This window comes from Leptinotarsa decemlineata, unplaced genomic scaffold (assembly GCF_025532065.1).
Source record: "Leptinotarsa decemlineata unplaced genomic scaffold, Ldec_3_MD MMD2_tig00002082_RagTag_RagTag, whole genome shotgun sequence".
Classification (NCBI taxonomy): Eukaryota; Metazoa; Arthropoda; class Insecta; order Coleoptera; family Chrysomelidae; genus Leptinotarsa; species Leptinotarsa decemlineata.
Genome location: NW_027412573.1, coordinates 3,455,097 through 3,469,338, shown reverse-complemented (window position 1 = coordinate 3,469,338; position 14,242 = coordinate 3,455,097). Strand labels below are relative to the sequence as shown.

General features: G+C 38.6%; 1 protein-coding gene across 1 annotated transcript in view; it reads right to left on the bottom strand.

The window, feature by feature from the left end:
- mgl (low-density lipoprotein receptor-related protein megalin) overlaps positions 1–14,242 on the bottom strand; it is a 265,391-nt gene that overhangs the window by 24,762 nt on the left and 226,387 nt on the right. Inside the window, exons 4-9 of the mRNA XM_074176840.1 lie at positions 13,979–14,224; positions 9,817–10,068; positions 3,535–3,938; positions 1,916–3,463; positions 1,113–1,431; positions 491–964 (exon numbers count right to left, since the gene is read on the bottom strand). Coding sequence (XP_074032941.1) covers positions 491–964; positions 1,113–1,431; positions 1,916–3,463; positions 3,535–3,938; positions 9,817–10,068; positions 13,979–14,224 — 3,243 coding nt within the window. The remainder of the gene's footprint in view (positions 1–490; positions 965–1,112; positions 1,432–1,915; positions 3,464–3,534; positions 3,939–9,816; positions 10,069–13,978; positions 14,225–14,242) is intronic.

Here is a 14,242-nt window from a genome sequence, read left to right as displayed (position 1 = left end):
AATGTGTTTAACGTGCTCGTTGAACGAGAGATTGTTATCAATATATACCCCTAAATTTTTTGCTGAACTCACCCAGTCAATCGGTTCATTGTCAAGAAAAAGATGAAAATTTGTTTCAACTTCATTTCTTTGTAGATCAGATCCCAAACATAGGGCTACTGTTTTATTTGGATTAATTCGAAGGCCATGATTTTTGGAAAATAGAAATGTATTTTCTAAATCCAAGTTCATCCTGGTGATAGCATGGTAAATATTATTAGATTGACTTGACAGATATAATTGAAAATCATCAGCATATAAATGTACGTCGCACTGGGATAACGTGGCAGGAAAGTCAAAAATGAAAAGAGAGAACAATAATGGACCTAGAATGCTACCTTGTGGTACACCAGAAGAAGGTTCCTGAAGAGATGAGCATAATTGACCATTATCCAGTATAACCCGTTGAGCCCTTCCTCTTGACTTTGTAACAAAATAAAAAGAAACTTACGGCATCCAAGCTCGTCGCTTCCATCGTTACAATCCGGAATCCCGTCACACTTGTAGCTCTCCTGGATACACTGTTTCAGATCCGCACATTTGAATTGATTCGACTGGCATGTGATCGGCGGGCAGTCCTGCTCGTCCTGTTTATCGAAACAATCATCATCTCCGTCGCACACCCAGTTCTGAGGGATGCAGTGCCCGTTCCTCGGACACGTAAACTGGTAGTATGCGCACGTCTTTTCCGCGCAGGAATCGCCTTCGTCCGATCCGTCGCCGCAGTCGTTCTCCGAGTCGCACTTCCAGCTGCTCGGGATGCATCGGCCGTTGCCGCAGTGGAACTGCGTGCTACTGCACGTGACGTTGACGCAGCCTGTTTCGTCGCTGAAGTCGCCGCAGTCGTTTTCTGCGTCACACTTGAAAGTCATCGGGATGCAGCGGCCTGATTTGCATTGAAACTCGTTGGCGCCGCAAGTTGGTTCTGAGAAAGGCAAAGGAATGAGTGTACGGAAGTGAAATGATGGCAATGTTGAGTTTGAATTGGTTGATAATTATGGTAACTCGTTAAAACCCATTGCTAAATACCTTTAACGGCATTAAGGGACAATTTGATAGTTCGCTTTACTAACTTGAACAATTCTGGTTCTCGTCGCTATTATCCAGACAATCATCATCTCCGTCGCAGACCCAAGATTTCGGTATGCATCTCTGATTGCTGCAGGTGAAATCCCAGCTGTTGGGGCATGCCTGGACGGGTGGCTCATGGTTTGGATCAGCCTGACAGGTTTTTCCGTCGCCGGCCAGCCGTTCGCCATATGGGCAACCGCATTTGGCATGGAGATCGTTCGAATTTTCTCTGGGGATGGCGAAACAAAGTTTTTGACAGCCGCCGTTGTTGTTGTAGCAAGGGTGGGTTGGCATAACTTGCTGCTCTTTTTCGCTGTAGATCTGTAACGAATGTTAGGTTAGGATTATGTTGTGATTATGGTACTTGGGCCAAGAAGGCCCAAACATAAATATACAAAGGGACCGTTGTCGCCAGGTGGCGGTGCATTCCTCAAGGAAAACACACAATTAGCAAAGTAACATTTGGTATAATTGATAGTTCTGCGAAATAAAATTTAACGAATATTCTGTGATATCTGTGTGAGATAAATTCACTCCTCACGAAGTGAGGTTAACTCTGGTGTATCCAACGAATTAAGTGGATAAATGGTCTGTGCAACTGTGAAAGACGACATGTTTATTTCTACAATCTATGTGTGATGACTCGCTACCGTTTGCTAGTAATTGTTTTGACTTCGTTTTTCACTTGTAGGGGAAGAGGATGCATTACAAAAGTACCTTTTTCATCGCGAGTTATATAAAATTCGTCAGTCCGATGCTAACAGTTGGTACTCCTGTTACAAAAACAATCGAAAATATCCCTTACCTTAACTCCATAAAGTCTATTGGTCTGCGGTTCCTTAACCAAAGTCTCCTCCATGTCGCCTCGCAACTTATGCAGCTTGATGATAGCATCTAATCTCCAATCCGTTATGTACATGAAATCCTTGAAAATCACTATGCTGAACGGGTGTCTGATCAGCCGTGAGTTTACAGTTTTGACATCGGTACCGTCCAAATTCGAGTGCTGCACGTGATCTAGAAGGGCATCGCACCAATACAACCGATCCATTTGAAAATCGATTGACAGCCCGTTTGGCCAGCCAAGGGTGAGATTCTTGAACACTATCCGTTTGCTACCGTCGCTCAGGGTTCTAGATATATTCGCCGGCCTATCCCACTCAGAGAAGAAGACGAAACCTTTGTTCGGATGAACGACTATTGCTCTAGGTCGTTTTAGGTTGATCATCAGCGTTCTTCTGTAAGTCACGTTGCGAGTAGACAGCATATTGAGCGTCCCTTTCCTGCTGTCGATGTAGTAAAGGTTCTTAGAGGCCCAATCTACGGCAAGGCCTTCTACGCCTTCATTCTGTGACGCCAGCACGATCTCCCTCGCCGAGCCGTTTCTATGGACGCGGTAGATGACGTCCTGGAGCACGTCGGAGTAGTAGATGTATTGGTCCTCGGCGTCAAAGTCGAGGCCAACAAAGCGCGCTCTTCTGGACACCACGGGGAGTATGGCATCGTTGAATCCCTCCACGACGGGGTTGAGAACTTTGCCTTTGATGAACCTCTGTTGGGAGTACATTAGAAATTCGTCCACGAGGTCGCAGTTGCGCTCATCCACGGCAAGCTTCCACCCGATGTTGCAAGCGCAGCGGTAGCCTAGATTAAAGCCTACGTTGGTGATGACGCACAGATGCTGACAGCCCCCGTTGTTGTTCCCGCAGGGATTGCTGACATACGGCTGGACCAGGGGGTGAACCGCTTTGATAGCCTTCGGGTCTCTGATATCTTGCATTCGATAAATCGACTGTAGCTTGCTGGTCTCGTATTTGTCCACAGACATGATTCCTTGCTTCGTGCCGTCAGTCCAGAATACTCTGCTTTCGAATAAAGTCAACCGAGCGGGGCTTGGCACCTGCTGGCCCCTCACTACTAGGAACCTCTTTTGACCGTCGTAATCCACGGTTTCTATATAGTCCAGGAGAGAATCGCACCAGTAGACTCTTTTAGCGATGATGTCGACCGCGACTCCTGAAGCTTTGTAAGCCGCTTCTGAAACTATCGATACGGACTTGGTGCCGTCCATATTGGCTCTCAGGACTTGAGAACTGTCCGCGACAAACATGTAACCAACCGTGGGGTCTAGGGCGATGTCAGCTGGGTTTGTTAGGTTGGAACCCAAGACGACCGCGTGGAATTTACCTTGGAGTTCAAAAATGTCGATTTTTTGTCCGATGGAGTCAGCGATGTACAGTTTATTGCCGACCCAATCAACTGCCAAGGCTATTGGGAGCCAGGAACCGGGGAGGCTAATGTCGATGTCTGCGGTTGGGTATTCTTGGGTGCCGAAGAGGGACTGAGAATGGATCTGAAAAGAAACGCAATATATATTAATATATAATACAAAGTTCCTGAATAGAAACAATTTTAGTAACTCACCTTCTTCGTTTTGGTATCTGACCAATACAGGGTGTTTCTATTGTAGTGGAAATCCAACCCGCTGGCACCTGTCGTATTGACGAACGTCATCGGGTTACCTCCGGAGCCGGTCATGCGCAGAATGGATTTCTCGTGGGCAAAAAAGAGCTGAAGCGCGCTTGAATTGTCCGCCTGGCATCGGTTTTTGTCTTTCATAGTGAAGCCGGGAGCGCACGAGCAGCTGTAGCTCCCGTCGGTATTCGAACACAGTTGATCGCAGAAACCCCATTCGTAGCACTCGTTCAGGTCCGTGCAGGTTTTGTTGTCGGGGGCCAGTTTCTTTCCTTCCGGGCAGTAGCAAGATCCTCCGGTTAGAGAGGCTTGGCATTTGTAGTCGCAACCGAGAGAGGGGCAGTATACAGTAGCTGAAAATGATTTTCATTCAATGGTGTTCATTTCAGTTGAAGTCTTAATCTCAGGGCATATTGAGGTTTATGAGAAAGTTATGGTTTTATCATGACTGCTCTATATCAGATAATGACTAGATATCAAAAAATGATAGAGACACCGGTCTTAGACCGCCTTGAGGATTTTCCTGTAGTGCTGGTGTTTTGTCCTTAAAAAAAGTGAAACTTTGATATTTTCGGTGAAAACAAGTTCAGAATTTGTGAAATATATGCTACCGTTTATTTTGGTCTTTATCGACGATTAAAGATTTTATTGAAACAACGATAAAAATAAAAACAAAAATTATTTGGCACTCCGGGGCGACTTCATTGATTCCAGTGGCGCATTTGCTTTTTCAGCTGCAGGAAAACCCGGAGAAACCTGCAGCACCACATCATCTGAAGATCTTGATCTACCAATGTTCTCTCTCTTATAAAACAAAATGTATGGTGTCTCCAGAGGATCCAATAGATTCAATGCATCGCCAGAACACTACCGATTGTACTACGTTTCAAAATTTATATTTGAACTACGATAATACGGTATCTTTATTTTTACCAGTTCATTCAGGTTTCCGTTTGTAATGAATTTCACGGAAAAAATAAAAAATATCTGAAGCCATGTGAAGAGGCATCTGTTTGTGACATAAGATGACAATAAAAATTTGATATAGAAACAGAAACCCAATCTCTTGGTATATTGAAACTTATCAATGAACTTTTCTCCTTTAACTTCGAAATAGTTAGAAAACAGGCATATCAAAAAGCAAAATGACCGGCTAAAAACTGGGTCATACTTTATTTATTATTGATTTGTAAGATTTTTACGCGGTGCCATTGATAGCCAATTTTTTTTCCATTTGCGAATCCTGAGTATGATTTGTATATTCATCCATCCTGGTAATTGTTTGTATCGTCAAAAAAGAATATATTCAGAGACAGAACGTAATGGAGCATACCAAAACTGACTAAGCAAACAATAACGACATATATGCATACATATTTATTTATCTTATTCCATAAAGGAAGGGTAGAATCTTCAACATTTTCAGTGCAGACTAATTGTTGAATTGTCAAAGAAATCGTCAAATAAAAGTTATTAGTACTTCACAAAATCCATAAATTCATCTTTTATTTTTCCATAGTCATGTTATATACATATACAGGGTGATTCAAAAGTACTTTGACAAACTTCAGGAGGTGATTCCTCACAATATTCTAATATGAATTGTTCGAATAAATTAATGTCCGGAAACGCTTCGTTTCCAAGATACAGAAGTTATTACGAATATTTTGCATTTTTCACAAGAATGCTTTGGAAATAAATTTGACGTTTGTGAGTAGTTTTGGTAATTACATATTTTGTGACAGTTAGACGTTTTGTTGAAGTTTCCGTAAGTAGAAGTAGAAAACACTTATTTTGAAAAAATGGATTATTTAAACAATAATGTTCATTTAGCCGATATGCATTTCGTTTATGGCCTTGCGGATGGCAATGCGCGCGAAGCAAGACGTATTTACCAGGAGCGATTTCCTAATCGAGTACTGCCTTTAGCTCCAACATTTGCTAGTCGTTTGGCAGAAACAGGTAGCTTTGAGAGGGCAGCTGATATTATTGGAAGACCACGAGCAGTCCGAACCCCAGAATTGAAAGAAGCTGTTTTGAACGCTCTCGAGGAGAATCCAGAAACAAGCACAAGAGTAATTGCTGAAGCTGTCAATTCTACTCAGTCCACAGTTTGGAGAATTATCCACGATCAACAGTTTTATCCATACCATATTCAAAGGGTACAAGCTCTTTTGCCACGAGACTTTTCCCAACGCATTACTATGTGTCAATGGTTTTTGGAAAAATTGGATGGAAATCCTCAATATTTAAGATATGTACTCTTCATGGACGAGGCAAACTTCTCCCGAAATGTTATCACAAACTTTCATAACAACCATGTTTGGGCTCTCGAAAATCCGCACGCAGTTAGTGAAAGGCATTATCAGTATCAATTTTCTGTAAATGTATGGGCGGCAATAATTGATAATTACTTGATAGGTCCTTTCTTTCTTCCGCTCCGAAGAAACACTAACCTTTTGAGAGTATTGCATGTGTTCTTCTCTCATCGGGTGAGGATTTTTCATTGATGAGTAGCGGCAATTTTGCTGATTAGCAGGACCGTTAAGAGACAAAGTACACTCATCAGAAAACATAACGTCTTCTAATTGGATGATATTGTTATCCAACATGTCCATCATTAGTTCACAAAAATAAGTTCTTCTATCAAAATCGTCTTCCATGAGCTCCTGAGTAGGTATCATTTTATAGGGATGCATTATATTTATTTTTTAATATGTTTACTATCGATGTATGGCTAACATTGAATGTAATGAATGCCTGTCTACTCGATGTATGTGGGTTTTCCTCAAACTCAAGCATCACATCTAATTTGAGTTCATCACTCATTGCATTGGCAGCTGCTTTTTTTATCTGCCCCACACGACCAAGCTCGCGAAACTGCTTATCTTTTTTGTTTATTGTTCTTTAAGATATGGGCGATAAATTAGGAAATTTCCCATGAAATAGGCGAGCTACTTCCTGTTGTGTTCGGGTTTAATCTCCGTAACCGATAATTTGTAAAACTGTTATTTCCGGTAATCTAACCATTTGTCAGACTTGACGTTAACGAACTTTAAACTTAAATTAAAATACTGACATAACCTTGTAACATACAAAACAATTCAACAAGGCGTTTTAAACTAACGTTGCCATGGAAATTATTTACTGTTTTTTACAGGATACCATCTAAAAAGAACATCGCTGTGGTTTTTGCTTACTTTCTTATTATCAATACCTCAACATGAAATAAGTTTTGAGTGTATTTTATCGAATTTCGGTAACCACATGATTTTATAGTCTATTTCAAAAGAGTGTAGAGTAATAAAATCTCATTAAGTATTCAAAAGCGCTACAGGGTGATCCGTCAATAAATTCTGTCACTTCCCTAGTCCGCATTGCAAAATTATGTCGTTTCATAAAGAGCAGGTAGGTATCACCCTGTTTTAAGGGATTTGTCCATTGTTATCGACGGATAAATACTGAGCCAGAGGCGCGCTAGTGGGATAATTGCCAAAAGAATATGCATTCATAAAAATTATATTAAAGGAAATAAAAATTTAATACAGCAGAACAGTGTTATTAAAAAAATATAAAATGTAACAATAAAATATATACGAACCGAAATCGGGAAATACTCACAAACACACACGAACGAACTTTACGTATTGAAACACTTGTGGGGACTTTAAATCAATTTATTCACAAAAACGACAAGAACTTTACTGGATACGTTATTACAATTTGACACTTGAACAATACTAAAACTGTGAACTTCCCTTAACGTTTAACAACACTCTATTTATACCCTAATTGAATGTTCTAGAGATTACTAGGTACAATTTTCGAGAACCTTCCGAGAAAATAATTATTCAGACTACCCTTAATTCTAAACCCTAACCTAAGCAAAAGTGTCACTGTCACTGATACACTGGTCTCTGTCCAGATTGCTTATCCCGCTACAGTATATTTACAATTCAATTAAATTATTCTACATCAGTATAGTCTTCATCCGAAGAACTGTCATCATCCCCTGGTGTTATAATTATAGGGTCAACCACCTGATCGACCAAGTTGTCCAGTTCCCACATTTTATCTTCCTCTTTTAAAACATGCTGGATTGCTTTTTGCCAGTTTTCTGATGTGATTTCCATAATGGCTTGATCAAACAATACCTTGACATCTTTCATTTTAAATGTGGTATTGTGCCTTGCAACATATCCTTTAACTTGTGCCCATATAAGTTCTATAGGATTTAATTCGCAATGATATGGCGGTAGGCGCAGCACAGTTACTTTATACTTTTCTGCTACATCTTCTACGGCATATTTCATGAAGCGAGATTTATGTTGTTTTACTATGGCTAGTAGTTCCTTCTTTACTGAATTCGTCTCAAACTGAATACCTTTATTTGACAGCCAGTTAATAATTTCTTGCTTTCTCCAAGCTGAAGTTGGTACCTTCTCTAAGCGCCTTGAATGGTAGCTTGCATTATCCATAACCACGACCGAATCAGCTGAAAGAAATTTTAACATTTCCCCGAAGTAGTCTTCGAAGACATCCGAATTCATGTCCTCATGATAATCTCCCGTCCGGCACGACTCAAAGCTTAACAAACCTTCTTTTAAAAATCCGTCTTCGCTTCCAATGTGAGCAATTATAAGCCTCTTCCCTTTTCCCGAAGGCACTTTAATACCCGTCGAAAGGCCTTCTATGAAAGCTTGGCGAGAACTTGTTATATTTTTATCTTGCCACATTTTTTTGACTATATAACCTTCGTTTATCCACGTCTCATCAAGATAAAAAATTTTCTTTTGCTCTCTGCGGTACTGCTTTATAGTTGTCAAATATTTTCGTCTCCAGCAAACAATTTCATCACTTTCCAGTAATAGTGCCTTTCGATTGTGCTTTTCCCAGGCAAAATTCATACTTTTTAAAGTTTTCCATAAAAGTTTTCTGGATATCAAAGGAATATCGTTATCTTGGCTTATCTCGATAAATATTTTTTCAAGAGTGGGTATTTCCTTTTTAAAATAAAACGAATGAACTTTTCTTCGAATGTCACATTTGGTGTCTTCATCTAAGATTTTTATTGGTCTTCCTGATTTTCTCTTGCATGGACTTACCTGGCCTGATATCTTTCTTTCTCGCAATAATTTAAAAATCGTGGACTGTCCAATTCCAGTCATTCGGGCACATCGCTCAACACTTTCTTGCACAGACAAACTAGGGTGATCGTGTTTTATGCAATCATATACATTTAAAATTATAACTTTTTCGCAAACAGATAGCGGAGAATTTTTTACACTTCTTTTCTTTGGAGTAAATGTCCCCATTTTATAACTTTTTCACTATTTCTATATCACAATATCACTGTACGTTTAATTGGTGTAGTAACAATTACTATTATAACTCGAATGTTTAAGACACCATTACAATATATTTAAACCCTTTTTCTTAATTACCTGGGTTTAATAGGTATTGCATGATTGGTGGGCAGGGTCAAAAAGGGATTATTATAATGACATGGCACCTCGGAACTAAGTGTTAACCCTTTTTTGAGAAATCATGCTCAAGTATATGAACCCAAATTGCATATTAAATAAGTTTACAAGAACCACTAAAATTAATCTTTTTTTAAGAAATTTTACTTACCTAAATACATGTAGGTACTTAGTTTTAGACCAAATTACTTCCCAAAAATGACCTTTTATTATTATCTATGTCTGTAATTTTTAATTTACTTTAATTATTAAGTTTAATAATCCTAAGATTTGCCTACGCCCATGGACGACAACGAAATTCAGGCAAATTTTATGACACTTCATGATTTATTACTCTACACTCTTTTGAAATAGACTATAATTTATTTTATCTTAATTGGGACAATAACCTTGAAAGGTTAAAAAATTGGAGGTTGTACCTCTGTCATTCGACGAGGGTTGAAGGAAATAACATTTTTCCGATGAAGTATGTCAAATTATTTCTTTGAATTTCTGGGAAATAATCTCCACGAAATTTACTCGTCAAAGTATTGAAAGATGTCAAAAACAGCAGTTCCCTTTTTAATATTTTTTTCTCTTTCGTTGATGAAATATAAATAACATCTGGTTTTCCAGACAAAAATATTAGAGAGGACTTCATAAGAATTTTAATTGTTCTGCCAGGAATATTAGACGATTCTGATAAAAACTGCAGTAAAAAATAATGTGTGCATTGGCAAACAAAGAAAACAACAGATCGCATACTTACAGCAAGCGGTCTCTTCGTCAGCATTATCGTCGCAATCTTTCTTGCCATCGCACAACTTGTTTTTCGGGATGCATTTATGGGCCCCGGATGATCCTTTCGGGCACAGGAACTGATTCTCCGGACAGGCTATGGCGGTGCAGTTTAGCTCGTCTGATCCATCGGTACAATCCTGATAGCCGTCGCATCGGAAAGCTCCGGGAATACACAGGGCGTTAGCGCATCGGAATTGAACGCCGTGACAGACAGGGAAATCTAAAAAATATACATGCACATATGACCAAAGTTGTTCATCAGAATCATTCATTCATCACAAAAGAATACACATTGTGTGGTGAAAACTACAGAATATGTAGCTTATCGGAATAGTCAAAAAGATATTTGTATATGAAATAGATGATGATGATGCACTGTTTGGAACATTTGGTGTAGTAATGAATATTACTGGAGTTTTTTTCCAACACCAAATCGTTATTTTTAACACATCTTAAATCTTCCTCTTGAAGATGATCACTTGGTGATTGAAACACGTGTCGAGGTGTTGAGAATAACGATTTGGTGTTGGAAAAAAACTCCAGTAATATTAATTATAAAATAGATTGATTAAAATTGATAAAATATACTCAATACAATATTTAGTGTTATATATATATACAGGTCTTCCACGACGAGCGTTCGTTAGGAATATATGGAGAACGATTCAAAATAAAAACTTGAAATTTTGTGGTAGTGGGTTTTACAAAATGGCCTTCTCAACTAAAATATTTTCAACTTCCGGTCTCTTTCCGTTATACCGGAAGTTGTGGGCAAATTCCTTATTTCAAACGGAACACCCTGTATTTTATTACATTTTTGAATTTCTCAGCACATTTTAGGCTCACTTTGTATAACAATGCCTATACCCAAATTTGTTAGTTTTCCAGATATTAATATTTTTCTGAAAAATTTGACAGTTACAGCACCACTACGAAAAAATCATAACTCATAGACAGTTACAGTTGAAAATGTGAAATTTCAGAGAATCACACCTTAAGCATCAAGTCATGAACATGTCCATCGAATTTTCGAAAATAATTTACAAGGTGAGCGAAATTTCCACCTAAAATATAATATTGAGAAAACTGATGAAACACGATTTTTTCAAATGGAAACCATACACTATTTTATTATTTTTGGATACTACGAAAAAAGATATCAAATTCATGAAGAATGTCATGTATTTATTACTGGATTACTTTCCCATTGTTAAATTAATAATTAGAACAAAATATAAAATAATTAATTAATTTCTACTTTTATTAAAGCAAATTCAAATCCAAGATAGAGTGGATGTAAACATTGACATGCCCTACGCACGTGACATTGAAAATCCCAAGAATTGGCCAGGGTCGTATTCAGAACCAACATCTTGTTGATCGCAAATGCTATATCATACTTAGGAAAACTTTTTTATAAAAACGAGTGAAATGCACAAGTTTTGCAGTTTAACGGGAAAAATGCAGATAATATGTATAATATAAAAAGATTTTCATTGGATTTTTCACAGCGCACTCAAGCATTATATGAAAAGTGACGTAATTATTTCTTTATCGATAATTTTTATTTTATGTAAAATCAAAAGGAATATTAATCAAAATTATTCAACTGGATGAATTTGTCTCTTCATCAGTAGTGTCATCCTCACCAATCTGAATTATCAGTGGCTCGATTTATGCCTCTATTATGTTATCAAGCTTCCACATCTTTGTCTCGACTTCTGATATCACATGCCGAACACACTTCTCCCATTTCTCCGCTGTGACTCTTTTCAAAGCCTCTTCAAAAAGTACTTTGAGATCTGCAAATTTGAACGTGGTGTTATGCTGAGCTACAAAATTCTTCACATCCGCCCATATTAACTCGATGGGATTGAGCTCGCAGTGGTATGGAGGCAGGCGAAGGACAATTTTGTTTCGGCCTGCTGCCATCTCATCGACTATATATTTTTGGTATTCAAGCTTGCGCTCCTTGAAAATTTTTAGTAGCATTGAGTCTTCGAAGCTAATATTCTTTGATCGCAGCCAATTTTGGATTTCAACCTTCTTTGAAGACGTTGTCGGAATCTTCTCTAACCGTCGCGAATGATAAGGTGCATTGTCCATTACAATCACAGCATTATCCTCTAGATGGGGCAGAACTTTGGAAAACCACTGTTCGAAAGATTCACCGGTCATTTCTTCGTGATAATCTCCAGTTTTTTTCGACTCGAAACACCACAGCCCTTCAGCGACAAACCCATTCTCATTGCCGATGTGACAAATAATAAGCCGTTTTCCTTTACCTGAAATTATGAGGAGATATGTAATTAAATAAAACAAATACGACGTCTCAATTTCTTCCATCTGTTTCTTGAACACATTTAAAATAACTTTTTTCATCTCAACACTCAAATGTCTTTTTTTGGATCGTTTCCTGGCTGAACTCAGAGGATAGCTCACAGTGTCATCAGCAGTGTCTGTACTGGATATCTTAGAAAACAATTTTAAACAATATACTATAACGCACGCCACACAAACGACTGATTACAACCCTGTGCTGGTACCGAACTCGTATCAAGAAGGCGAATTCACCAATGAACGCTGCCCTTTCCATCTGACACTGGGCGATCACGTGAACATCACGCTTTGGTTTTGTTTTGTTTTACTCTATCTTGGATTTGGATAGACTTTAGATATCAATGAAATTTATTTTAAATTATGTCCGTTAGACCCCAAGTATTATACCTTTTCGGAATCAGCTCGTTACGGATTATCCAAAACTGACACCAAATAAGGGTGTTGCATTAAAAAAAACTACCGATGACGTCATCACATAAATATGGATGACAATGAAATGTACAATGAAATTTTATTGTGAAATGTAGAATATTAAAATCACGTGTTTCAGATTTTTGTAAAACGACTTTTGGTTTTGGAAATATCGAATTTATTCCATACTTTGCGGACATACTTTATTGTAAGGTACGTTTCATAAATAATCAATATAGTTTTTCTTTGGAGGGGTCTACAAATACTAACCTATTGGTGTTTGAGCAAAACATTATAGAGCTTCTGGAGAAGAAAAGCCAAATGGATGCAGTCTAAACAGACTTCTCCAAAGCATTTGATCATGTGAATCACAAGATATTATTACTCATGATGAAATCATTTGGAGTTTCTTGACTGGGATCTCAGCGAGTTAGGATAGGACTAGGTTGACTATCATTTATATAATGTCGGAAGTACCCCAAGGGTCTCATTGTGTACCTCTTATTTTCAACATCCTTGTTGTTTTTAATGTCCGCAAACCAATATAATCATTTGAAATTTTTGGACTCCTATAAGGAGTCCCCTTATGTCAAATTTTTGTCCGTTATCTTTTGTTTGTCTTCGTCGTCACATTTTATTTCATTAATAGCTGAGTTGATGAAGGTTCTATTGTCGGAAGTCTATCTTCATATGGCTTTCTAGGAGTTCACACAACTCCTTTGCGATAATATCGTCTTCATAATTCAATAAAACCGCTTTGTGAGGTGGCAACAACATCAAGGATACTTATTTTTATCTGCGGGTTTTGCAGTCGCGAATCAATTCAGATCAACAAGTAAATGTTTTCAGAGTTTTTAGTACTGCTTGACTGTCTGATGGGATCTAGATCCTTGTCTTCTGTCGAGGCACACGTTTCTTTGCTTGGAAGATGATGTGGATGCTTCCAAAGGGTTCAGATGGCTAGAATATTGGTTCTGTAACACCCACAACAATCCATTCCTCCATCTAAGATGCAGCAATGCGTTCATCATTCATCTTCCGCCAATACGATTCATCTCAAATGAAATCCAGCCTAACTGGTCTCAAGTCCTTTGGATTGGACACATATTCCAGTGAGATAAAATCCAGAACCTCCAGATGTTCATACATATTTGGGTTTCAGTTTATTCTCTGATGTGAGTCGTTGCTACCTGAATAACTATAGGTTTGACAACCGATTGATATGACCAGTAGATCGTTTTTGGCTTTCCAAATATTTTGCGTCATATCTAGCTTGTAACCGAGGCTCTGGAAAGAAACCTGTTTATGTGTTTGACGCGCATTCCAACATCTAAGTTGGCGTAATTAAGAAATACTATACTAGGTCGTTTTGTACTTACTGCAGCCTTGCTCGTCAGAATTGTCTCCGCAGTCGTCTTTGTGGTCGCACTTCTGCGACATTTCGATGCACCTGTGTCCCCTGGCACAACGGAACTGATCCAAACGGCATGAAACTCCAGGACAGTCTTGCTCGTCGTTGCCTGACCGGCAGTCGTAGTAGCCATCACATTTTTTTTCTTTGGGGATGCAGGGATCGGATGCCTTGGTGCCGCAGTGGAAGTCGTCTGGTTGGCATGTCCTGTAAGCTGAAACAGAACTCATTA